General features: G+C 35.4%; 1 protein-coding gene across 3 annotated transcripts in view; it reads left to right on the forward strand.

Annotated features, from left to right (window-relative positions):
* Positions 1-27,354, forward strand: part of CREB1 (cAMP responsive element binding protein 1) — a 62,197-nt gene that overhangs the window by 25,968 nt on the left and 8,875 nt on the right. For all 3 annotated transcript variants that reach the window (XR_006383779.1, XM_044241442.1, XM_044241443.1), the window contains 4 exons: positions 5,507-5,607; positions 10,718-10,860; positions 15,479-15,661; positions 17,685-17,835. Coding sequence is in view for 2 of the 3 variants with exons in the window: in XM_044241442.1 (XP_044097377.1) it covers positions 5,507-5,607; positions 10,718-10,860; positions 15,479-15,661; positions 17,685-17,835 (578 nt within the window). In the remaining variant the exon portion in view is untranslated. The remainder of the gene's footprint in view (positions 1-5,506; positions 5,608-10,717; positions 10,861-15,478; positions 15,662-17,684; positions 17,836-27,354) is intronic.

Raw genomic sequence — 27,354 nt, forward strand, 5'->3', positions numbered from 1 at the left:
TATCATCCTGTAGATGAGAGCTGTTGTGTGTTCCTGGAGTATGGTAGCCAGACTGATTGATATTTGTAGATGGGACAAGTGCTTCCTTTGTCCTGGAAGCATTCTGTTAATGTCCTCAAACGGTATATTCGATTTAGTCAGCCGTATTAAATTATTGAGTCCTCTACTTATGCTTTTGGTTCGCTTGGACACTTAACATGGAAGAAGAAAAAAAAAAAAAGAATCTTTTCATGTAAAAATATCAGCACGTGTGAATTTACTGAAAGATACTTGGAATGGAATTTGTTACCAAGATGGAGACAGTGTCATCCCGGTGAAAACTAAAGATTTAGACATTTCTGTGAAATCACACTGACTGACCAATAGTCTCCGAACCTTTGCCTCAGTTTTTATTTCATTGAGTGCTACATTACTATTCTCCATACGATGCCATTACTAATTCCCCACTCATTTTCTTCTTGGTAATAGTGGAAGGAACCTGACCTGCTAATCAGGAGACCTAGATTCCCAATCACATTAATCCTTACTTTCTCTTTTTCACTTATGAGTAGGAGGCCTTTCTATAAAGAACACACCAAAATTTTCTAAACTTATTAAGAATATAATTTTTCGTCATAATATGTGATATTTAATTGTCAATTATATTTTTAATTTTAATCTTTACTTTGTGACAATAATAATTTGGACCTGGGGAGTATATGGCTATTAACTTTGTAGAAATATTTACTCATCTTCTCAAGAGCACATTTTTCCATCAAGGTGAGCTATATTTATAACTGAAAGCCTGAATTCTACAAATAGAGACACAATTTTTTTACTTTATTTTTTTCTTTAAAGGGCCTAAATCATGAAGAATATATTAAACTTTATGGGTCATTTGAGCTGGTTAACAGGGATTAGTATTTTGGTAACTAGGAAGTAGTTTACATCAGAAGAGATGTGTTTAAACAGAGATTAGTATTTTGGTAACTAGGAAGTAGTTTACATCAGAAGAGTTGTGTTTAAACAGAGAGAAATGATCCTGTGAACTTCTACATGGGAAAATATGAGTATTCTAGAACATCATTTTCAAAAAATACAAGACACATTTCTCTTGATGTGAGAATAAGATACTAGGATCTGTTTCTGTTTTTAATCTAAGAATATTAGAAATTACACTGTGCTAGTGTTTCATATATGGCTTGACATTAGTGCCCTAATTTTATCCTTATGTGTATCAAGTCTCACAGATTATATGAGAATTCCTGCAAAAATAGTGGGAGTTACACGAACGTATAGAAGTTAACAGTGGCATCTTCACTTTTAATTTGTGCTTTAAATGCATTTTTAATAAAGTGCAGTTTAAACGTGTCAGGATTATGGATTATGTTACCTTAAATTATTACAGTCATTCCTTCAATGAATTTTTATTGATCACATGCTATGTGCCAGTCACTGTTCTAGGTGCTATGAAAGACAGCAGTGAACAAATAATACTTCTCTATTCTCATGAAGATCACATTTGAGCGAAGAGAAACAATGAAAAAATAAAATATGTCAGGTGAGGATAAGTGCTGGGAAGATGATGAAAGCAGGGGAAGGGATAGAGAATGTGGAGGGAAGGGGGTTCTGTTTTATGTAGGGTGGTCAGGGAACACAGTGAACAGAAAGCAGAAGGCAGTGCAGGAGGCTAAGCCATGCAAACAGTAAAGCAAGTCCCAAAGGTTTAGAAGTAAGAATATGCTTCATATATCAAGGTATAGTAAAGGGATGTGGTTCAAATAGAATGAACAAAAGGGAGAGTGGCTGGATGAAACATTTGATAGAATCTTTATAATACTTTTTAATATGATGGGAACAATAATAAGTTTTTGTGCAAAAATAGGATCAGTGGTTATTATTGCAGCAAAGTATTTCAGAGTGATCTAACATGAGGCTGAGTTACTTGTTCGTGTTTTACATGAAACAAGTGTTCTAAAGTTTCTGGTCTTTTTAATGATGGCGAGTAAGGAATTGGAAGGGATGTGTTATCTATACTTTTGAAAGAAGAAATCCCTTTCAACTATCCTAGGAGAAAGTGACATTTTAACAATGCAAGAGGATAACTAACTGCTTTTTGAAAGAAAGTTGTGCTGTGGAGAGAGCATTTTGAAAGAAGTCTGGAAATGTTTTCATACTTTTTTTTTTAATTGCAGTTAGTATAAATTTGTCAGCTTAAAACTCAAATATATATATAAAAAACTGGAAATAGAATTCTTTAAACTATTCATAAGTTTTCTAGAATTTCAGTAGGTTTTGTACTTGTTAAAATACAAAACTGTAACACCTATTATTATTAGCATACAATTATTAAAAGCCAGGGAGATAAAATGCACTAGGTAAATTTCATCAAAAGTTTGTATAATTGGTAGATGAAAATGAAAAAACGATGTTGTATTTAGTAAGCCCAGTCAAAAATGCACTTACTTTTATGTCTACTTCTCATGAGTTCCCTTTTTCAACAATAGCAAATGCTAAATCAGTTTTTAAAAAGCCCAAGCTTAGAATCAGAGGCACTGTTATAAAATATTAAGTGATTTTTTAATGAAGCATATTAAATCACATCGTTCTTGCTCTATAAAAATGGGATGATTTACGTTTTAAGAAATTTTACAAATGTTTTGATACTTACACTCCTCTCTTTAAAAACCGATTTATTATAAAAACAACAGTTAAAATTTACAGGGGGAATATATATGCTTATGTAAAATTTTCTTGTTTATAAGGAAGATCTGCAGGTGAAAAGAATTTGGAAATCATTATTCTAGATGTTTATTAATGTTCTTGATCCAGGGAGTAAATAACTATACCTAAACCATAAGTCTGAGTTTCAAAGGGACCGTGTGTAACTTGAGAAAGCATCTAACTTGGTTTTAGTCACTATGCAGTTAAATATACATTAAAATTAAATATACATTTAATTTTGAAATTTCAAATAACTTCTAAATGGGAAGATTGTCCTCCTTACAAATAGGAGATATGGGTTTTTAACAAACTAAAAGTTGAGAAATAAAGATCTAAAACTTTACATCTACAAGTTGTGATATGGCTTTTGAAAATGTCTCAAACTTCTCAGTGGTAAGGTTAAAGACCTATTCAAGGAGCTAAGAAGAGGGTTAATGAAAGAGGTGACAGGAGGTAAGGGACCAGAGGAAGGGCCTCTACCAGTGGAATGTGGTGGTAGTTTGTGATACCTATGGTTGGGATATCATTTTTATATGGGTATGTCTAATAACTGTTAATTATATTTTAAATTGTAATTAATAGTTGTTATTTATAAAAAGGATTTTTTGATATGATTTTTATTAGTCTCAGAAATGTGGGTACAGTGTGTGCTTTGGATTTTGTTTTTGTTTTTGTTTGTTTTGGTAGGCAGTCCATAGGAAGTGGCTTCATAGCTTGTAAATTCTCCCTGGATAATATTCCCAAAGAGGAAATGTTATATTCACTATGTGTTACTGAATAATTCTGAATTCCCTTTACATGAGAATAGTTGTAATTACTACATAGTCACAAATTAATTCCTTCTATCTGAAATCACAAAATCTTTTAGATGAGAGAAAAGGAGGCTTTTTTCCTGCAAAGAGCAGTAGATCCACGGAGTTTGGAAAAAGAAACAATCAAAGGCCATATATTAAAATGCAACTTTAATTTATTTCATTTCAAAACTTCCCTGTGGGTAGTTTATATAGAATGTTTTAAAATTATTATTTTAATGACTTTCAACTTGGGAGATTATGCCTACGTCACTATCTGTCCTTAAAAAAAGGTTGTAAGGATGAGAGTCATGCAAACAAGGCAGAAAACAGTAGAGGAACTGAGGTTCTGAGAAGTACTATGAAGGTAAACACTTGTCACAGTACTGTCCACTTTGTTCAGTCTTGTTATTCCTTGAAATTCAGACGCTCTTCTAAGGTCTTCATAGCTCCTCATCTGCTATACCTCCGAGATTGGTGGGAATTGTTCTCTGTGCTCCTTGGGCAGTAAGGGTAGCACTATTACTCTGCACAGAATTACAGACTAAATTCAGACTCACACATCTTTTGTCTTTCCTGGATTCATTAAGTGTTGCCTATTAATGTGTAGGTCTTTAAGAGTATAGTCCTTAAACTTTAAAGTGTTTGGGTGGGGTACGTTACGTGATTGTAGGTAAATTCTGTGAGGCATGACTAGATTTACCTAATTTCATTTTAAAGTGAGTGCCTTTTTACAAAGTGCCCTGTCAAAATGAGTCTTACTCTCCAGAACTCATAAGCTCAGACCACATATGAGTCCGTGTGGGATTCCTCAGGTTCCTCTGAATATGTTTTTTTCTTGTTGCCATTGCCCTAAATTTCGACACAGAGCTGAGCCACACAGACTCTTTAGCCTTCACTAAATCTAATTATTCTCTCTGTGATGGCATCATGCACATCTAGTTAGGAAAGAGCAGAAGACTCCTGCTAATTAGACTAGAGAAGCTTCATGGTATATATTCTGATATATATGCGTGGGTGAGAGAACTTCTAGTCTAAAACATCTCTGGATTGTTTCTTCTGACAAAACTGGTTTGAGATTGGAACCAACAGGATTTTGATGCTGGTAAGGATCTCTAAAATTGAGATGCCAACTATTGACAGTGGCTCCACTACTTCCTAGCTTTGTGACTTGGGTGAGTTACTTAACCTCTTTGTGCCTTAGTTCTTCCGATCTACAAAATGGATATAGTAATTGTACTTGTTTAGAACCTGATATTACTGTATTAGTATCAAAAAATGTAATGTGTGTATGTGCTTTAGCCTAGTATCTGGCACATAGTAAGTTCTCAATAAATGCTAGTTGCTATTATTAATATTATCCCATGTAAAATCTTTGTTCAGCTTATCTTTTACTTTTCAGTCCAGGGATACTTTTTCAGAAATGCACAGTTCTTTACCTTGAGTTTTTGCTTAATAAAAATTGTCGAATGCCTATTTTGAAAGTCTATATGTAAACTAACTTGCTAGGAACAACCATCTGGAACATGATGGGGGATCACCAATCCTTATTTATACAGTTGTAAATATATTTATAAGTGTTTAAAGAAAAATATTTGTATAGTCACTATGTAGACTTATGATTAAATATTTGCTCATTTATTCCTCCATCATGTCAGAAAGCTTATTTTACTTGGTAGTTTTGTTCTAACAATTTTAAGAAAACAACTGACAGTAATATTGTTGCATTCAAGATTGGTTACATGAGGTTCTGAAAGAGGTGAAACTGAACTTGGATAGCACATCAGCTTGGTTTTGACAAAAAAAAAGTTTAGGCCCCGTGACTTCTGTAGTATAAGTAAAGGGGAAAAGAATGTGACTGCTATGGTTGTCTCCCGTAAAAATTGACCTTTTTCTACTGGCATGTGTAAGGTTTATATATGTCCTTTTACATTTAACTTTTTCTTAGAATTCATAAAAATTTTATGGGAACTAAACTCGATTATCAAGATAAAGTTCTTCTTTATTTTCAGATTTCAACTATTGCAGAAAGTGAAGATTCACAGGAGTCTGTGGATAGTGTAACTGATTCCCAAAAACGAAGAGAAATTCTTTCAAGGAGGCCTTCCTACAGGTATGGAATTTTATTGTTTAAAGAATTTAGAATCAAAGATGTCAGTAAGCCTTAGGTACTTAGAGGTGAAAAAATGTTAGAAGATCAGGCCACCTGGGTGGCTTTGTTGGTTAAATGTCTGCCTTCGGCTCAGGTCCTGATCCCCGGATCCTGGGATTGAGCCCCACCTCAGGCTCCCAGCTCGGCAGGGAGCTTCTCCCTCTGCCTGCCACTCCCCCTGCTTGTGCGCTCGTGCGCTCTCGCTCACACTCACACTTGCTCTCACTCACTCGCTCGCGCTCTCTTGACAAATAAATTCTAAAAAGAAAAAAAATAGAAAAGATGTCAGAAGACCAATTAGGTGCTCAATTCGGGACCACAGAATTTACTTCTCTTCATCTTGAGGTATTTCTCTCTCTCAAGTTGAGTTTATTGTACAGAATAAGAGAACTTTTTACTCTGAACAGTCCTGGATCAACAGTGATTTTTTTTTTTCTGTTTCTGTTTTTATAGACTATGCCAGCTGCTGCTTTTTTGTTTAAAAATTTGGAATGTATTTCATTAAGTTATAGCATTTCTAGTTACTTATCAGTTCTGACACGATACTATTTATCTGTTTAACAGCACATTTGCAAACCATTTCTTGTGCCATGGTATTTAGTGGCTATTTATTAATTTAATATTTGTTTCAGGATGATGCTTTGTTGATATCCCCTAATTTTAGGGCACCCAACTATAGTTTTTGTGTTTAATTGTGGAGGTTGTCTAGTCTATGACCAGCCTCGAAGATGTACCAAAATCATTTTTTTAATAGGTAGAAATTGGCTCCATGCTAAATACCTCCAGGAAGAGCAAGTCCATAAATACTCGTAAGTTTGCTTCAAAGTTCAACAAATTTCAAACTTCTAATATTTGTTCTTGTTATTAGCCTAAGTTATTTCTGTTTTCAAAGGGATGCTTAAAAATTTTTTTTCCACTCGACTACTAAGCTAACCCTTTTCTCTTTTAAAATGAAGGATCCTAAACGAGTATCAACAAACTGATTTTGAGTTCTTAAGAAATTTTGATACCAAGTGTATGTTGTATGCACTTATGCTCATTTTTTTTTAATATAGCAAATTTTAGATTTGAACTTTGAAATCTATCTCATGTTAGTTTTTAACACTTTTAATCTTGAAGCAGATCCAACCAGCTTTGGAGACATAAGCCTTCTCTATATATAAATTTCAGGCAAATAGTTGTAAATAAGTTCTGTAAATTCTAGTTGTAGACCTTATAAGAGCTTTAGGATGCCTGGGTGGCTCAGTTAGTTAGGTGTATGACTCGGACTCTTGATTTTATCAAGAGATCAAGCCCCGAGTCAGACTCCTGCTCAATGTGAAGTCTGCTTGAGATTCTATCTCTCCCCTTCCCTCTGCCCCTTTACCTACTTGTGCTTTTTCTCTCTAAATAAATGAAGTCTTAAAAACATAAAGTAAAATAAAATAAGAGCTTTATGCTGAAAAAGATCTTTTGTTATAACCTGTATCTTAGCAAGGATCATTTAAATAGTAACACCTTAATTCATAATCAGATAGAAGATGCCTGAGACCACACCTGCGTTAGAGAGTTCTGTTCATGAAAGATAATACATCTTCCCTTAAAATCATTATGTATCATTATTTTATTTTAGGCTTACAAATTCTTGATACCTAGCTTTTCTGTCTTGACTATAACAACATCTTTAACAGAATCCTTATGATACACTTGTGAAGTTGGAGAAATAGGGATTAATTGATATACCCAACTTTATAGTGATTAAATTATACAGAGAAATTTCTTGAAGGGCTCTCACTTCATCTCCCCTGGCTTGGTATTTTTACCAGCAGTTCAGCTGAAAAACACAGAAGCCATGCTTATCAGATTGCACGTGGCAGAACTTTAAGGGAGAGTGCCCTAACGGATATGAGAATAAGGGCTTTGAAAGATCATAGCCAAGGAAAATTCTGTCAGTTGTTGGTGATAATTATATAATTTCTGAAATTGAGTCTAAAATAAAACCAGTTCTTTTAAGTATAAGATTCTGGATTAAGAATTCATTTTTAAAAGATAATTATGCTCTTTAATTATCATTAAGATATACAGTCTACATTAAGGGAGGGAATTAATCTCACTGCTCAGACCACATCTGGAATATACTGTGAGAGAAAGTGAAATATATGCCCAAGATACAAGAATGACCAAAATGGTTTAGGTCAACAATATTAGATACTAGAAAGAGAAGACAGGATGTGATTACTGGTTTCATGCAAAAGGTAAGATTTATTTGTGAGTCTAGAGTACTAGCTTTCAAACTTTTATTTTGACCACAATGAACAGTAAGAGATATATCTTTACATTTTTCTCTGTATATATATACAGTTATCTATATTCATTTATGGATACACACACACACAGGTACACACATATTTCTACCTATATATAGGCATCTGAAACAAAATATACAGCAGTACTCACCTTTATCATGTATGATGTCCAGCTGTTTTTTTATTTGTTTCACGTTGATTACAAACATACATAACTCTTTTCACGGCAATGTATGGGTTGTGACCCATACATAGTTTGGGATAGGTTTGAAAAGCATTGCACTGAGGACCAGTACTATTCAAAATGTGGTCCAGAGACCACACTGGCAATCAGAATCTGGTTAGAAGTACAACTTCTTGTGCCGCTACCACATACTCTAATGAATTAGAATCTGTGGAGTGAGGACCCGGGAATCTGTTTTGACATGCTCTTCAAGTGCTTCAGTGCTAAAGTTTGAAATGATGTTCTAGAGCAATGATGCTCAGAGTATGCTCCCCACCAGCCCAAAAATTTTTTAAAATATTTATTTATTTATTTGTTTATTTATTTATTGAGAAAAAAGAGTGCATGCATGGGAGAAGGGACAGAGGAAAAGAATCTTCAAGCAGAGCCCCAGTGCAGGCCTCCCATGATCCATGAGATCACAACCTGGGCCAAAACCCAGAGTTCATCTTTTGACCAGCTGTCAGTCTATAAGCTGTTGAAAATAGTTGTGTTTCTCATTCGCAAAGAGATAGGGAGAGAAAAATCATCCTTCTGGTAAGAATAGGAGTTTGCTAAATGAAAACAAACAAATGTGGAAAAGAAATGATTAACAAGTCTGAGAAATGAGATCTACAATTAGTGGAATTAAGAAAAATAACAGCCAGTTAGTGGGATAAACAAGATATGAGTAGCTGATGAGAGAATTGGTAAACTGGAAGGGAACTAAAAAATTACTGAGAATAGAGAACAGAAATAGGGAGAAAATGAGAAAGACAGGTGAAAAGTCATGGGGATTAGAGTGAGGCGTTCCAGTAGAAGAAGCATTTACAGAATTTTCAGAGGGGAAATAGGGCCAAAAGAAATATTAGAAGAGATAATAGTAGAATACTTTTTGCAATTCCAGTAAAGGCAATTAACATGGGTAAATATAAAAGCCAATATTATAATTCTTTGCTTTGAAATGCTTTTTTTCCGGTGTGATTGGAAAGACAAATGCAATAAAATAATAATTATGACTTTGTTAATGCACACACAGTATATGAAAATGTAATTGTGACTATAGCAGCATAAAGCAGTGGGGTTTGGGTAGACTGTTGAAGCTAAATTATTAATTCATGCTGGTTTGTTAGAAGTTTAAGATGTCAGAAATTACTTGGGTGGGTTTTTTCCCCCCCTTCTGTGATTATGTCACTCATTTGGAATATAGTAAGGTTTATTATTTTTATTTGTATTCCATTTTTAAATTTTTCCTCCATCCTCCTTGATTTTTTTTTTTTAATGTGTGAAACATGAACATGGTTCTTTGAAAAGTCAGAATTATACCAAAAAATGCACATGCTCAGAAGTATTCCCTCCCAATTTATCCTGTCTTTTTTAAAACTTCTTTCTTATCAATCCCAGTGGATTAAGCAATCTCATTAACTTTATCTGGTTTATTCTTTCTGAGTTTCTTCTTCAATAGAACAAATGCATGTATATTATTTTACTTTCTTTCTTATAAAAAAGGTACCATGCTATACCCATTATCTGGATGAACTGTAGTTGATTAAACCGCTTTCCTATGTAAACCGTTTCCAGGATTTTTCAGCTACAAACAGTGCTACCGTGAATAACCTTATGTATGTATTTTTGAACTGTAGTAAATATATCTTAAGGATATATTCCTCAAAGTAAGATTGCTGTGTAAAGATGTAGTTTTGTTACATGTCACCAAATTCATTCCAGAAGGGTTGTGCCAATTTTATACTCAAAACAGTGAGAGTGTCTGTTTTCTCACAGTTTTGCTAAGAGAATGTATTGTTAAACTTTTTTTTTTTTTTTTTACTTTTTACCAGTCTGAGAATTGAAAAGCTTAATCAGGTTTTTGGTATTTATTTATTTACTCATCCATTCATTCATTCATTTATTCATTTTTGCCTAAATTTTTCTGAGTTCTTTATATATCAAGGCTATTGACCCTTTATCTGTAATATATGTAAACATTTTCTCCTAGTATTGTTAATCATTTTTAACTTTTTTTTTTTTTTTGGTGTTCTTTGCCCTGCAGAAGGATTTTTTTACTGTAGTCAGTGTTAATAATCTCTGCTTACACCTGTATTTCCAATCACAGCCTTCCTTTTCATTCAGATTAAAGAGAAATTAATTTCTTTCTTTTTTTTTTTTTTTTAAGTCCTTGTATGATTTCATTTTGACATTTAGATCTCTCATCCGTGTATGGTCTGTTCTTGTTCTTACATTTTAAGCTGCTGTCCTGGGCACCTGGGTGGCTCAGTTGGTTAAGACTCCAATTCTTGATTTCGGCTCAGGTCATGATCTCAAGGATCGCGAGATTGAGCCCTCCGTGGGGCTCCACACTCAGCACTGAGTGTGCTTGTCTCCCTCCCTCCGCTCCTTTCCCCACCCACAGGCCTGCTCGCTCGCTCGCTCACTCGCTCTCTCTCAAATGAATAAATAAATACAGTCTTTTTTAACTGCTGCTGTAACTATTAGCAGCTTTCTGCCCATTTTCTTTTACTATTATGTATATTTAGCCAGTAAATGTCATTTTCGTTTTGATTAATGTAGATTTCTATTTTTCTAGGAAAATTTTGAATGACTTATCTTCAGATGCACCAGGAGTGCCAAGGATTGAAGAAGAGAAGTCTGAAGAGGAGACTTCAGCACCTGCCATCACCACTGTAACGGTGCCAACTCCAATTTACCAAACTAGCAGCGGACAGTATAGTGAGTAAAAGAGATTTCTGCTTTGGAAAATGAGATGTAAAAAAAAAAAAACTAATGGCTGCATTCTCCTTAAAGGAATCCTACAAGTGCCAGCCTTTTCTCAGTTTTGGATGCCATTATTATATTTCCTTTACTGTTCAGTATGCAAAGTGGTGTAACAGAAGTATTTTCTTTTCTTCAGGGTTTTTGTTAGTACTGCTCAAGCATGTTAGCCCTTCAAGTGGTCCTTTGTTTTGTGCAGGTGCCAGGAGAGTCTTGGAAGTTTTTTGAACCACTGCTTGAAACTCTAGATTTTAGTCCTTGTGTAATATATGATGCTAATAAAGGAAATACTTCTTCAGATAAGATAGATAACCATTCCATGGTTATGTGTAAGGACAAAAATGGTCTCACTATTCATCTATTTATTAATTCACCTTCCCTTCTAAAAGTAGCATTTTAAAGTCATATTTAATGTTTTCTGGTGGGGGTGGAGAGGCTTGGTCACAGTCTACCAGGACATTCAGTTACTCTTTTTTAATATAAAATGTAATGTGAATTATGGTAACATAGACAAGGACTGCTGAAATTGGCTCACACAAAGTAAAGGTTTTACTGTGTGTGTGCAAAATTAATCAAAGTCTCTGTTTCTGTCTGACACTTAGGTCTCTCTTCTTATCTTTCACCCAAATCTGTTAACTGTCTTTCCAATTCTGCTTTTGCTTGATCAGAGGCATTTGTGTGAATTGTATGTTTTTCTATCTGTTCCCAATACCTTTTGACTCCCAGAGTGCCTCTTACATAGATTTCTTCATTTTGATTTATCCATTAAATCCAGTACTTCCTACTATGTGGTTTTCCCCCTTTTTCCTCCTTACTACAAATCAAATGTACACATTGACACTCCCTTGTTGCATTAATTTTCTAATACCCTGGGGTGGTCTGTGTCAGGAATATGTGTAAAAGTTTGACTCCCAAGTTAATAGTTTTCACAGTACAGCTCAACCTTGGTTTAAACATAACTAATTTGCTTTCTAACTGTATTAAAAGCAGATTCCCAAGTACCAGACTTTTTAGCTTTCCCAAAGCTGAAACTTTGGAAAGAGCAGAAGGATGGCATTTTTGACTAACCTTCCTGTCCACTCTGTGCTTACTGGAGTTCAGTCCCCTTTTTCCTTCTTGAGTTCTTTGTTGACAAAGAGAAACAGGTGTTATCTATGGACACAGATGTGGGTATTTTTAGCCCTATATCCAGATAATTTGAGTTACTCCAGATGTATGCATGCTGAGACATTGATACATGAACTTTACTTTTCCCCTGCCTCAAGAGAAACCTGAGGGATACAGTGTACTTTAGTGACGGTGATTCAGTGATTGTAGGGATTCTTGCTTACAGGAGAAAGCATGCTCTTTTGGAAATAGGCATATCAGAATCTCAAATAGGGAAATGAAATTAGAAATGTGTATATTTAATTTGACACACCACTCTCTTCCAGGAACTAAAAATTGCTGGTTATAAAGGTTAATACTTCAGATTTTTTTGAAGCTTTATTACATTATATATATCCCTTATTTACATAGAGCCTTGACAGAATTGATGTAGCATGTTCTTGATTGTCATTAAGAATCATTCTAATGAAAAAAAGTCAATCTAATGACTACTTAAATATATACATCATTATACATTCCTTTTTTTTTTTTTTTAAGATTTTTATTTTAGAGACACAGCAAGAGGGGGAACACAAGCAGGGGGAGTGGGAGAGGGAGAAGCAGGCTCCCCGCTGGGTGGGGAACCCGACGCAGGGTTCGATCCCAGGAGACTGGGATTATGACCTGAGCCGAAGGCAGACGCTTAATGACTGAGCCCCCAGGCGCCCTATATAGTTCTTAACTTATAATCCTTTTCATCTCTCCCTGGTAGTTAAAAGTTTAGTATATATCCATTCTTTTTTGTTCTATTTATACATAAATATATTAACATGTATTTTGATACAAGTGAGACCTACATTATTTATATACTATAGTCAAATGTATATTTACAGATATATACAATTTAACAGCTATATTGTGTTTCGCTGTATAAATATAACTTTTAGAAATGAAATCTTGCCATTTGCAACAATGTGGATGGAACTAGAGGGTATTATGCTTAGGGAAATAAGTCAATCAGAGAAAGACAATATCATGTGATCTCCCTGATTTGAGGAAGTTGAGAGGCAACGTGGGGGGTTTGGGGGTAGAAAAAGAATAAATAAAACAAGATGGGATTGGGAGGGAGACAAACCATAAGAGACTTTTCATCTCAAAACAAACTGAGGGTTGCCAGGGGGAGGGGTGGGAGAGGGAGATGGGGTTATGGACATTGGGGAAGGTATGTGCTATGGTGAGTGCTGTGAAGTGTGTAAACCTGGCAATTCACAGACCTGTACCCCTGGGGCTAATAATACATTATATGTTAATAAAAAATTAATAAAAATAAAATAAATATAACTTTTATTTAAACATTCCCCCCCTTTAATATTCCCTCCCCACCCCCACACACACTGATGAACATTTAAGGCATTTCTGCTGTTTCAGGCACTATGACAGGAACATTCTTATATATGTAGTAGGGCCTCAGTTGGATAGGATCCAAAGAGTGGAACTGTTGAATCAAAGCACATCCTGCCCAATTTCCCTTCCCAGTGCCTGCACCAGTTTGTATTCCTTCCATAAACTGGTTATTTTTTTTTTACATTTTAAATGCTATCAGTAGTTTTATCTATTACTTGGTTTACTATTCCTGATAAAGTCTTATTTGAGAAATTCTCTTCTAAGGTAGAAACACATGTGTCTATCATTTTGAACTTGAATTTTTTGTTTCACTAAATACAAGTGTAACCCATGATGTTTTTCTCTTTACTTTGGCTATTCAGAATCTTGGCTAAGTTCATGTTTAATTGTATTCTCTTCTAGATTTTCTGGTAGAATCTCTGTGGTTAGAGACATCAGTTACTTGACTTCTAGCTTCCTCTTCTTGTTTTAATGAATTTAGTTTTATTGAAAGACCTCTCAAATCCTTTTGGAATAAAAAAGTATATAAATATGTATTATAGGGAAAAACACATCAGATAGGATCAGACTTGTGTTTTCAGAATACTTTCACCTACGTGATCTCATTTAATTTTTATAGTTGTATTTAGTGCCTAGAACCAGGTATTTTTATTTTTATAGAAGAGATAACAGATTCAAGTAACAATTTAGTGATAGAATCTGGACTAGAACCCAGGTCTGATTTCTAGTTTCCTACTTCTTTTCTCCCTTGAGTTTATTGTTATATAACCAAGAAGAAAGCTATGTATGTTAAGGGCAGTAGAATTTGATTATTAACTCTATATGAGAAATTGTGTTTTAATTCTGTTAACCTTCTGATTCCTTCAAGTTACCCGCAATATTAATCTCAGAATAGTTCTTATATATTCCTTTTTAGTTGTCGAAGATAAGGAAAACTTACGGGAATGGCTAAAGTGAATAGATTGTATATGCCAGTATCTTAACTTCCATAGGTATTATTTGTCATTTGTAAACCAAATCATACTTACTTACTGTTACTATTTCTTGACCAAACAGTAGATAATCAATTTTCTTTATATAGGCGACTCAGGATATTAGTTGCCTAGAGCTGGCTAACAAATGATCCCAAATAATTCCCTTCTAACAGACCAAAAAAAAAAAGGAACTTGAGTAAGTCGCACGTTTGTTGACTTATTTAGTTAAAATCCATTATGCAATTTTATATGTAATATTGTGATTTTTAGGCCTCTTTCCAGAAAACTTTTAATAGGGAGAGTGTCTAGAGAGGATCCAACTGCCTATCTTGATTATAGTATCTGAAGGACTGCTTCATTCAAATGAAATAATAACCTACTTCTTTCTGTTAACTTTTTCCATGTACTGTAGCATAAAGGTGAATTCATTTTTTAATAAAGTGAAGTATCTTTTAGTGTGAGCCAAAGTAGATTACTTCATAACAGATGAATGATGTATGGTTAATTAGTGAATAATCAAAGGATCCTTATGAGAATGCATGGATATGTAATTTACAGTTTATGCATTGGTAGCCGAGTTAGAGAACAGAATGCACTACTGAACTGTTTTTATTTAATTATGCATTAAAATAACCATTTATTGGGCGCCTATTACTGCCCATTTCTGTGCTAAGTATGTGAAAGTAGAGAAGAAAAATCACATTTCCCGCCTTCAAGAAATTTATTTGCTAGTGGAACAGCAAATATCAAACAGTTAAAATATGGCCTAAGTAAGACTAGAATAAAGGAAGTATGGATCACAGTGTGGTAACTCTTCTGAACCAAACAACTTTGAAAGGAATTTAACATCTTCTCATTTATTTTTTTTAAATTGTTAATGGGTATTGTAAATTATAATACAGTTCATAGAGTGCATTTGCGTTATAGCAATTGGATGTGGGTTACCAGAGCAGAAAATTACCTTAGTATACGAAATCTTCTTGCTAGTGTTATTTGTTACAATAATTTCTCCTCGATTATTTCTTACACATTATTCTACTTTGAATTTAATGTGTTGTAAGTCTTACATGGCATTAATTAAACTGATAACAATAAAATCCATTGGGTTTTAGTTGCCATTACCCAGGGAGGAGCAATACAACTGGCTAACAATGGTACCGATGGGGTACAGGGCCTGCAAACATTAACCATGACCAATGCAGCCGCCACTCAGCCGGGTACTACCATCCTACAGTACGCACAGACCACGGATGGACAGCAGATCTTAGTGCCCAGCAACCAAGTCGTCGTTCAAGGTGAGAGAATTCAGAATTCACAAGTGGGGTAAATTCTTTGAAAGGTTAAAACTTTTATAAACTCAGAAAAAGTAAGTATGATACTGCCAAGCACTATGAAAATGCAGTTACTTTTTTAAATTATAGATAATGTTCTCCATGAACTCTTCCATTATTCCAGTTGGACCCAAATGTCATGGCATAAAAACAACTGTTTTCTCTTTTAAAAATATAACATCTTTAACACTTTCAGCATTTGGGGATAGGAGAATCATGGTAGGTTTGGCATGACAGTGAAATCAGGAGTTAGGAAAGCTAGATTCTGGATCTAACTGCATAGATTTGCTATGTGATCTTGAGTAAGAATCACCTCTCTGTGCCTCTTTTTTTTTTTTTTTTTTTTTAACATGTCAAATATGTTATACTAAATCACTGGTGAGAATCTCTAGAGGTTCTGGCCACCTGACTGGCTCAGTTGGTGCATGCAACTCTTGATCTTGGGGCTGAATTCAAGTCTTACATTAGGTATAGAGCTTACTTTAAAAAAGAAATCTTTGAAGGTTCAAAATTCTATTTTTCGGATTTTTGCTCAGAAAATTTACATCCTCATTTCTAAGATCATCATTTTATTTCAAATGAAAACAGTATGTTCTGAAAAATCTTATACCAGTATGCATGTCTACTGGTCTGTGGAGAAAAAGTAGTAGTTAAAATCTTGATGAACTATTGAAATAGCTTTTTTCTGTTTGTTTATTTATTTATTTATTTATTTAATTTTCTTGCTTTAGGAATCTTTATGGATAGGAGTTGACCATTTTTCTTTGAATCCATTTGAATATTTTTTCCATTTGCATATTTTAAGAGTATAGTTTATGCCAGATTGAAATTTGCATATTGAGGAAATAATGTTAAAATCTGTATCTAAAAATATTTTTATTAATAATAATAAATTTTGCCTCTGTTAAATAATGACCATTGTACCCCTTCAGCATGGATGATAATTTTTGAATAATCCTAAAACACCAACTAGAGAGTCATCGTTTACTTTTAAAGGCCCTAATGTATTTACAGAACATATTCTGTTACTAAACAAATAATATTTGAACAAGATAATATTTTGTTTATTAATGGGAGTAAAACACCTTTTCACTTTACATGCAGGTACTCAAAAATTGTAAAGCAGGATGTCAGTGAATTTGAATTCTGAACGTCAGTTTGAAGATGGTAACATGTTTAGTATATAAATCTTTTCCACTCAGACCACACATTTTAATTGATATTAATAACAAAAATGGATAATTTTATAAAGACCTTCAAATTCTCTCAGATAATTTTAGGTTCTTTATTCTTAGTAGGGCATATTACTAAGCTGTTTTTAGAAGCAGTTTGACAGATAATGATTGTGTTTCTTTTTACAAGTGATGGATCATTTAGAAAAAACTTCAGTTTATTTAGCAATTAGCATTTACATTAAAACAAGTAATATAATTGACATCAAGTGGTGCACTTTTTCATACTATCAGTTTTGTTTCAATTAGAAATTTATAATAGTTGACCATAATGCTTTATTTTCTCTCCCATTTTGCTATTTTATGAAAAATCATGGTCGTTTTTATGTCGTGGCAAGAGTCTACTTGAAATTTTTTAATATGAATTTACCAATATCAAAGGAAGACATTGAGGAGTATACTCTATCTAGGAAGATCATCCAAGCTGTGCCCTACTTACCTTTTAGACTTAAGGTTGGTAAGCATGTTAACAACAGAATAGAACTACATTCCAATGAAAGATAAATACAAGACCCGGCAGACCTAGGTTAAGGCTCTTTCACCCAAGTGTCTATACTAATAAATATATTAAATTGAAAATTATTTGTCAGTAATGACCCAAAGAGTGCTGATTCTTTCAGTGTTTTAGTTAGAATCATGTTCCTTTTTTTCCCTTTCAATCCAAAGTATATGTTTAAATTGATGATTGACACACGTAGTTTTACTGAGTCATATGCTTCTGTGTCTTATGCCATATTCACTGTTTTTCTTTTCAGCTGCCTCTGGAGATGTACAGACTTACCAGATTCGCACAGCACCCACTAGCACCATCGCCCCTGGAGTTGTTATGGCATCCTCCCCAGCACTTCCTACACAGCCTGCTGAAGAAGCAGCACGAAAGAGAGAGGTTCGCCTAATGAAGAACAGGTACATCCATTGCATTTACTTAGATTGTGGTAGGTCATGTCATCTTCAGATTCTGTCAGACATGAATTTGATAATTGATTGGATCTTTGCAATGAATTTTTTTCTGGTAGAATTGATGGATTTGTTAAAACTTTTTTAATAAGCTGCACTTATGAAAGGGCTAATGGGGTTATGGGTCAAATCTTTATTTTGTTAAGATTTTACTTACTTATTTGACAGCACAAGCGGCGGGGAGAGGGAGAGGGAGAAGCAGCCGTACCCCCTCACTTAAGCAGGAAGCCCGATGTGGGGCTCAATCCCAGAACCCCAGGATCATGACCTGAGCCGAAGGCAGATGCTTAACCCACAGATCCCCCAGGAGCCCCATGGGTCAATCTGTAATCATAGTGTTCTTTTGTGTAATTTTTCCATGAAAGATTTAATACACAACTCTTATATTTTCACTATGCTCTAACCAGCAGCCTAGGTTATTTAAATACTGTTTCTTTTCATGAATAGTATTGCTCAAGAAGATCAAGAGTTTCAGGTATGTATATTAATATCAAATATTTCATTTATGTTAAGTTTATTTAAAAGAAAGGAAATATGATGGCCAGTTCATGTTTTAATGAATATTATCTTCACTCAAAATTGACAATTTAGTACCTAAAGAGTCATCAAAAATCGATTAAATCTAAGATTACCTTATTATTAGACAAAATCTTAAAATAGAGTTAGTCTTCAACAATGAAAATGCTACACAACAAAATGTATGAAGTGTGGTTAAAGTAATTCTCATAAAGTAAATTTACAGCTGTAAATGGTTTTGTCATCTAAAAAATTAGTAAGGGGCTCCTGGATGGGTGAGTAGGTTAAACATCCGACTCTTTTTTTTTTTTTTTTTAAAGATTTTATTTATTTATTTGACAGAGAGAGATCACAAGTAGATGGAGAGGCAGGCAGAGAGAGAGAGAGAGAGAGAGAGGGAAGCAGGCCCCCTGCTGAGCAGAGAGCCCGATGCGGGACTCAATCCCAGGACCCTGAGATCATGGCATGAGCAGAAGGCAGCGGCTTAACCCACTGAGCCACCCAGGCGCCCTAAACATCCAACTCTTACCTTGGCTCAGGTCATGAGCTCAGGGTTGTGTGATGGAGCCCCAGGTTGGGCTTCTAAAACTGGGTGTGGAGCCTGCTTAAGATTTTCTCTTTCTCTCTTTCTTTCTTCTCTCTGTCCCTCCCCCCAAAAAAAACAATAAAATGTTTTTATTGTATTTACTTTCGTATTTTTATTTAGTTTAGGATTTAAATATTTAGCTGAGGATTTAAAATGGAAATGACCTAAGACAAACTATAGAAAATGAAAATAAAGTTTTATAAAGATAAAATTAGAAATTGGTGAAAATATTCTTGTTCCTTTTTTTTTTTAAAGATTGTATTTATTAATTTGACAGGCAGTGATCACAAGTATGCAGAGAGGCAGGCAGGGGGGTGGAGGGGGGAAGCAGGCTCCCTGCAGAGCAGAGAGCCCGATGTGGGGCTCTATCCCAGGATCCTGAGGTCATGACCTGAGCCGAAGGCAGAGGCTTAACCCACTGAGCCACCCAGGTGCCCCTCCTCTGTTCTTGACCCCAAGATTTTTCAAACACTGCCATAAAGTAAAAAACATAGGGATTGAATTTAGACAGTCTGGATTCAAGTCCTGGATCTACTCTACTTGCTGTGACTTTGGAAGAACATACTAACCCCCTCTAAACCTCCTTCTTCTTCGAAAAAAAGATTCTGCCACCCATCCAAATGGCTGTTCCATGGGACAAATATCATTCCTCTCAAAGCACTTTAACTGTAGTGCTCTATCTAAGTGTTTGTTTTTATGAAGTTTCATATTTCCACTCAGCTGAACCTCTTTGTCCCTAAAATACCTAGCTGTTATAGAGTATCAGTAAATGACATCTGAGCTCTGGGAAATGGCAGGACTTTTTCTGGAATATTAGTTGTGCTCTATCAATCCAAGATTTTCCTTAGGTGTAGTAATAATAATAAACAGAAGCATCAAAAGCTGCATTCATTTAAATGTATTCTAAATTATACATTAAATTCTGTATTTAAATCTTTTCAGCTTTAAAATGTTTGTAAAGAAATGTTTAACCCTTTCTAAAATTAGAAGCATGTCCGATTAAGAAATCTTAAGTAAAGGCCAGGTTTTAAAACTTAAGACAGTAGCACTTACTAAATAAACCAGTTCTAGGCAAGACGCAGCAAAGCAATCAGATGGGGAAAAAAAACTTTCTTGATTATAAAAACAGCAGAAGGACTTTATGCTGTGTCCTTGTAGTTGCCTCTGTGTCACAGAAACATCCCCCCTGCACCTTTTTAAAGATTTATCTAGCCATTTCAGAGAGTGAGTGCGAGTGGGGAAGGGGCAGATGGAGATTTTCAAGCAGACTTCCCATGACGCGAGACTGTGGCCTGAGCTGAAACCTAGAGTCTGTGACTCAACCACACACAAGTGCCCCATAGACATTTCCCCTTATACAGAAAAGACCAACAGGTGGTGTAGTTAGTGGGTGGGTGAGGAGGTGGCCCTATGGCTTCTTGTCAGCTCTGTTGTATGGAGCAGAGAGCTGCCCATTTATGAACACTTGTTCATTTGTCTAGCAAACCAAATTTCCTTTTTTCTTTATTTTTTTAGTTTATGTATCCCCCCCACCCCTATACTTATATTCCAAGTTAGGGACAGGGCTCACAAAACTACAGTTCCTAACAACCTTTGCTGGTCTGAAATCTTTAGCATGGTCTCTTTAATAAAATACTTTTGCTTGGATTTAGTTTTAAGGAAACTTCCCGTTGACTCTGCTATAGTTCCCCTTACCCTTTATTCCCACGTTACTACTGCTTCCTCTTTTCCAACTTCCATTCATTAGAATCTGGCCTCTGTGCTCACCATAGTACTCTTAATATCTTTAAAAAAATACAGATTCGCACTTGGCAATCTGGTATTCTCTTTTCATTTCACTTTACTTTTGTGGAATATTTGACACTTTTTTTTATTTTATTTTATGTATTCATTTGATAGACACAGTGAGAGAGGAAACACAAGCAGGGGGAATGGGAGAGGGAGAAGCAGGCCTCCTATGGAGCAAGGAGCCTGATGTGGGGCTCGATCCCAGGACCCTGGGATCATGACCTGAGCCGAAGGCAGATGCTTAATGACTGAGCACCCAGGTGCCCCATATTTGACACTTTTGACTTATTCTCCTGAACTTTGATTTATTCATCTGGTTTTCCAACTACTTTTGAAGTTTTCCCTTAGAATGTTCATTCATAACCATGTATTTCAGGCATCAGCTATATGCTGACACCTTCTAATTCTAAATGCTGGCTTTGACCTTTTTCCTGAGATACTATTTACTAAGGGCCAGTTTATGCTAGACATCACACGTAGTTTCTTTACATATTTTTATTGCCTACAATGAGGGAGAAGCCTGTCTCCCTTTTACAGAGGCGCTATAGTTCAGAATGAAGTTAAGTATCTTGCCAAAGGTCACACCTTTAAAGAATTAGGTACAGGGCTGCCTGGCTGGCTCAGGCAGTAGAGCCTATGACTCTTGATCTTGGGATTATGAGTTTGAGCCCCACATTGTAGATGCTACTTAAAAATAAAATCTTTCAAATTTTTGTTTAAATTGGTAGACCCGAGGCTTAAGCTTGTGTCTGGGGGCAAAGCCCTGTCTACATGTTAATTCTGAGATCTCAGTATACAGCTCTCTCCTGCTGTACTTCTCAAACCAGAGCTTACGATCGTATGCTGGAGATGATGTAGCCCCAAGAGGTAAACATGGAATGCTCTCCTCGAATGTTTATTTTGCTCAAAAATTAGAAATATTTTTAAGGTAAGAGACTTAAAAGAATTTCACACCAGCAGTGGTTGCTTTGGGCTGTGTCCCCAGAATTTCCTCTTCCATTAGGGGTACACTTCAGTAGAAAAATTAGGGGATCACTCTCCTCCTGAACATACTCACTAGGATGAATGTCCTTTATATGTACCTCAAACACAGCCTATCTTAAACTGAAATTTGATGAAAAAGTTATGATCCCCCAATTCTACACTGTTCAGATTACCATTTACTCAGAAATGAAGTGATAAGTGGTCTAAAAGAAAGGATAGATGGTTGTTATTTTAATTTTTGTTGCTGTAGTAACAACAGAAACCTCAAAATCTGTGTCTTAGAACAACAAAATTTCTTCCTCATGTTACATTCGACAGCTGCAAGCCAGCTGCTGTGTCTCTCTTCCACATGCTCCCAGCTACAGGAGGAGCACCCTTTTTGAGACATGTCATTTTTGTAGCAAAGGAAAAAAGGCAGTGTTTCTTTAAATCCTCTGCTTGATGGTGATGAACATCATGTCCACTTATGTACCACTGGCCAAAGTACAGACAAGGAGAAACCCAGTGTCAGTGGAGTGGGAACATGTGCTCTTCCCATGGGAAAGGTGGAATAAAAAATGACGGGATGAATGCAGTCTACATCCTTGTCTTACAATTTTAGAATGCAGTATTTTAATAGATTTCCTAAAGGCAAAATAATAGATGTAAATGTTAGGTGGGTTTGACTGTACGAAAATATAAAACCTCTGTTTAGCCAAGAAAAAGATAAAGTAGCAAAGCAAATGACAAGCTAGAAACATTTAACAAGTCAGAAGACTAATAATGAGTTAAGAATATGAATAGACAGATTCATAGATACTTGGCTTCCCATTAAGTATAGTTTGTTTACATATATGTTTAACTCTAGTATACATTTAAAATAGTTACAAAATTGGTAACTTGTATACCTGTGAGAAACAAATTTACCAAATACAATACAGTATTTATGTATGGTTTCTTACCGTTTTTTAGCCTTAAAGTACCAGTGAAAGTACTGTTTTCCAAGCTGTTTAGGTCTGTTCCTTTTTCCCCCCCAGAAGATTAAGATTATATCACACACTTGTAGTATGAAATATCCATCGCCATCTTCATTCAATACTGGGATTGCATGTAGTTTACTATAAAAAGTATAAAAGTTCTATAGTTCTTTTGGTTTTGACAGATGTATGGTGCCATGTTTCTACCCTCCCAGTGCCTTACAAAACAGTACCACCACCCTAGAATGAATCTCTTTGATACCCCATGGGTAGTCTGCTTCTGCCCCCTTTCCTGGACTTTGGAAGCACTGAAATGTTTTCTGTCCTTGGGATTTTGCCTTTTCCAGAATCTCATATAATCAGAAACATACAGTATATGTAGCCTTTAGGGTTTGGCTTCTTTCACTTAGCAAAATGCATTCAAGATTTATTGATAGTGTTACATGGATCATTATTTGGTTTTATCCCTAGTATTCCATTGTACAAATATCCTGTGGTTTATTTGTCTGTTGAGCTTGATGTTCATCATAGTTTCCAGTTTGGGAGGATTATGAATGAAGTTACTATAAACATACACAGGAGTTAGTATGAACTTTCAGTTCACTTGAATAAATCATAGCAGTGGGCTGGCCAGGTAGAATGGTAAGCATCTATTTAACTTTATAAGAAATGGCCAAATTGTTTTCCGGAGTGGCTGATGTTACAATTTATGTTTTACATTTAGGTCTGTGATCCCTTTTGAGTTAACTTTTATGTAAGATGTGAGGTGTGTCATGGTTTATATTTTTTGTGTATGGATATATATTTGCTTCAGCATATTTGTTAAAAAGATTATTGAATTGCCATTGCATTTTTGTCAAAAATCATTTAACCATATTTGTGTACGTATGTTTCTGGCTAGCTTGTTTTGTGGGTCTTTGTGTTTATCCTTTAGCCAGTACTGTGCTGTCTTGATTATTGTAACATCTTAGTAAGCTTCAAATCTGACAGGGTGAGTCCACCAGCTTTGCTCTTTTGCAAAATTGTTTTGGCTGTTCTGGTTCCTTTGCATTTTCATATGAATTTTAGAATTGGTTTGTTGATGTCTATAAGAAAGTTTTCTGGGATTTGGATTAGGGTTTTGTTGAGTTTCTAAATCAAATTGAGGAGAACTAATATCTTAATATTGAGTGTTCCATTCTGGAAACACAATGTTCTTTCCATTTTTTAGCATATAGATTCTGTACATTTTTTGGTTAGATTTATATCTAAACACTTCTGGGCTTTTGATTGTGGTTTTCTTGGGTGGTGGGGGAGACTATTTAATAGGAATTTCATTCCTGATATTGGGAATTTGTGGCCTTTCTCTCTCTCTCACTTGGTCTGGCTAGAAGTTTAAAAATTGTTTCAAACAGACTGTGTGGATTTGACCCATGGGTCATAGATGGCTAAACCTTGTCTAACCCACGTAAAAGACCAAACAAAAAACCAAGACCTAACTATATGCTATTTATAAGAATCTCATTTCAAATATCAAGTAAATATCAAGCTTGATATCAAATATCAAGCATAGATAAATTAGAAGGAAGGGAGTAGAAGAGGATAGAGCATGCAATCAAAAGGAAGCTGGAACATTGTCAGGGATTAAAAAAAAAAAAGGACAATATGTAAAGATAAAAGGATTGTTTCTCTAAAAAACATAGTAATTTTACATGTATATGCTCCTAACAGAGCTGTAACATAAATGAGGCCAAATACGATGAAACTAAACAGAGAATTGAATAGTTGAAAACTTCAGGGCAACCCTCGCAGGTCCCCTCCCTCTTCGGGAGCTTTGTACTATCACTTCACCATTGCTCAGTAAACCTTGCTTTGCTGCCCACCAAAAAAAGAAAACTTCAGCATTCTTTTCTGAATGATGAAAGAAGCTAGACAGCCTGAATGACAGTCAACCAACTCTACCTATTTGGCATTTTAATGACACTTGTTAACTTAAGAGAATAGAAATACTAGAATATGCTCTTGGCCCATAAGGCATCCAGGAAAATCCCCAGTTGTGTGGAAATTAAGTTATCAAACATTTCTAAGTCTGTAGGTCATAAAGGATGTTTCAAAGGAAGTATCTTTAAGTGCAAATTGAAATACGACACATTTGTGGGAGTTCAGTCAGTGCTTAGAGGGAAATTTATACCATTAAATACTTAATGTTAGAAAACAAAGTCTTAAATCAGTCATCTGTCAGGGGTTAGCAAACTATACCTCATTGTCTGTTTTTTATAAATAACGTTTTACTGAAACATAGCCATGCTCATTCAGTTATGTGTTATTTAAGGCCGCTTTCATGCTACAATACCAGTAGTTGTGACAGAGCCCATTTGGCCTAAGAAGCCAAACATATTTACCAAAAACAAGTTTGCCAACCTAACTTCCATCTTAAGAAACTAGAAAAAGAAGAGCAAATTAAAATTTAAAAAAACTGTGGGAGCGTGGGGACTCGGTTGAGTGTCTGCCTTCAGCTCAGGTCATAATCCCAGGGTTCTGGAGTCAGGTCCTACATCGGGCTCCCTAGTCAGTGGGGAGCCTGCTACTCCCTTGCCCTCTGCCTGCCACTCCCCTACCTTTTCTCTCTGTCAAATAAATAAAATCTTTTAAAAATAAATAAATAGGGGCGCCTGGGTGGCTCAGTGGGTTAAAAGCCTCTGTTTTCAGCTCCGGTCATGGTCTCAGGGTCCTGGGATCAAGCCCCGAATCGGGCTCTCTGCTCAGCAGTGAGCCTGCTTCCTCCTCTCTCTCTCTCTCTGCCTGCCTCTCTGCCTACCTGTGATCTCTGTCAAATAAAATAAATAAAAATCCTTTAAAAATAAATAAATAAAATCAATAAAACTGAAAAGAGAAAGAGAAAATCAATAGAGGAAAATCAGTGTAACAAAAGCCTGTTGTTTTTTGTTTGTTTCTTAAAGTACAATTGATAAACTTTGAAGGTGAAAGAAAAAAATCAGGTAGTTTAGAATTATGGAGGATGCTGAAAATGAGAGAATAAGAATCATTTAGAGGCAAAGAACTAGTTCAGTGAATGGAGGAGGATGTTGGGACACATTATGTGAAAGAACTTTTTCTAAAAATATGCCTATCACATCAATTGCAGAATTTATAAGCCATCTGTTTGCATGAATGCTTAAAATCATAAAATCCTATTTCTGTACTGGAAGAAACATCAGTGGTCAATTTAATCTTCACACCATGTTGTCAGACCGATCCGCTGGGAGAATCCTTTCATTTTCTTCTTCTTTTTTAATATATATCTAAAAATTTTTGAGAAGCTTTAAGTAGCATTCTCCAAGCTAAGGATATCTTTAAAATTTTTATTTAAAGTTCATTTGTATTCTGTATTCCACTCCAAAATATAATAATGTTTTTTTAAATATGAAAATGTTTGCCACCCCTCTGGCCCATTAATTAGAATTGGTGCTCTAGAATGACATGGCGGGTTTATTCCCTGATTTGCATACTCCTTAATATAAATCTAACGGTCCTAGTTGGAGACATCGTGATTAGTCCTTTAAAAAAACAAAAAACAAACAGATAAAGAAATAGTTCTTCCCTGGTACCTGTTGGAAACTCTAGAACTAGTTAGTTTCTTTTTTTTTTAAAGATTTTATTTATTTATTTGACAGAGAGAGATCACAAGTAGGCAGAGAGGCAGGCAGAGAGAGAGAGAGAGGAGGAAGCAGGCTCCCTGCTGAGCAGAGAGCCCGACGCGGGACTCGATCCCAGGACCCTGAGATCATGACCTGAGCCGAAGGCAGCGGCTTAATCCACTGAGCCACCCAGGCGCCCCTAGAACTAGTTAGTTTCAAAGCCAGGATCTGAACCTAAGATTTCTGATCCTCAGTTTAGAAGTCCTGCTATTCTATCATACTATATTAAATTTGTATCCACGTTGTTTATTTTAAACTGTGAGCGTCACTGTGCAAGACAGTACTTGAACTTTATTTGGTGTTCCTCCAAAAAGGTATTGTATACCCATAATGAGCTTGGCATTTGCTAGTTGGACCTCTTTGGAGAGAGTCTCAATTTACATTAAGTATATTGAAAGGATCAAAGGTGTTAACATTAAAGAAATAAGTTAATTATCTTAATCCAGTTTCCTTTTGTTTTTTTGCTTTTTGCTTTTTGCTTTTGAGAAACCTAAGCTTTAGCAACACTATAGTATACTAGCTTTGCTAGAGCAAAATTAGAAGATACTAACCTATGGGATCATATTAGTTTAACTTTTTAGAAACTAGCATATAGATAGATACTGCATTCATATGAGCACTTGTGAATTCTAAATTCTCAAATGATGGGGGAGAAAGCAAGGAAAACAAGATAACAGCCCTGGATAGAAGTAGATTTGTCAGTGTGTACATACATCCCACAGACTCTCTATATTGTTAGATTTCACCACGTACAGAACATCCAGATTGACCTCAGAATCATTCCCACCTGTGGTCTTTGACATCACTCACGGCCTTATCGCACTTCTTGGCTTGCTGTCTTCACTGTGCATGAGAATGTTTGGCCATTTTTAAGTCCTTCCTCCCCCCATATTTTCACCAGTGGTACAGTGATGCAGTGGATCATATATCATCCATATGTCATGGATAATAGAACATTAGG

The sequence above is a fragment of the Neovison vison genome, chromosome 3 (genome assembly GCF_020171115.1).
Source record: "Neovison vison isolate M4711 chromosome 3, ASM_NN_V1, whole genome shotgun sequence".
Taxonomy (NCBI): Eukaryota; Metazoa; Chordata; class Mammalia; order Carnivora; family Mustelidae; genus Neogale; species Neogale vison.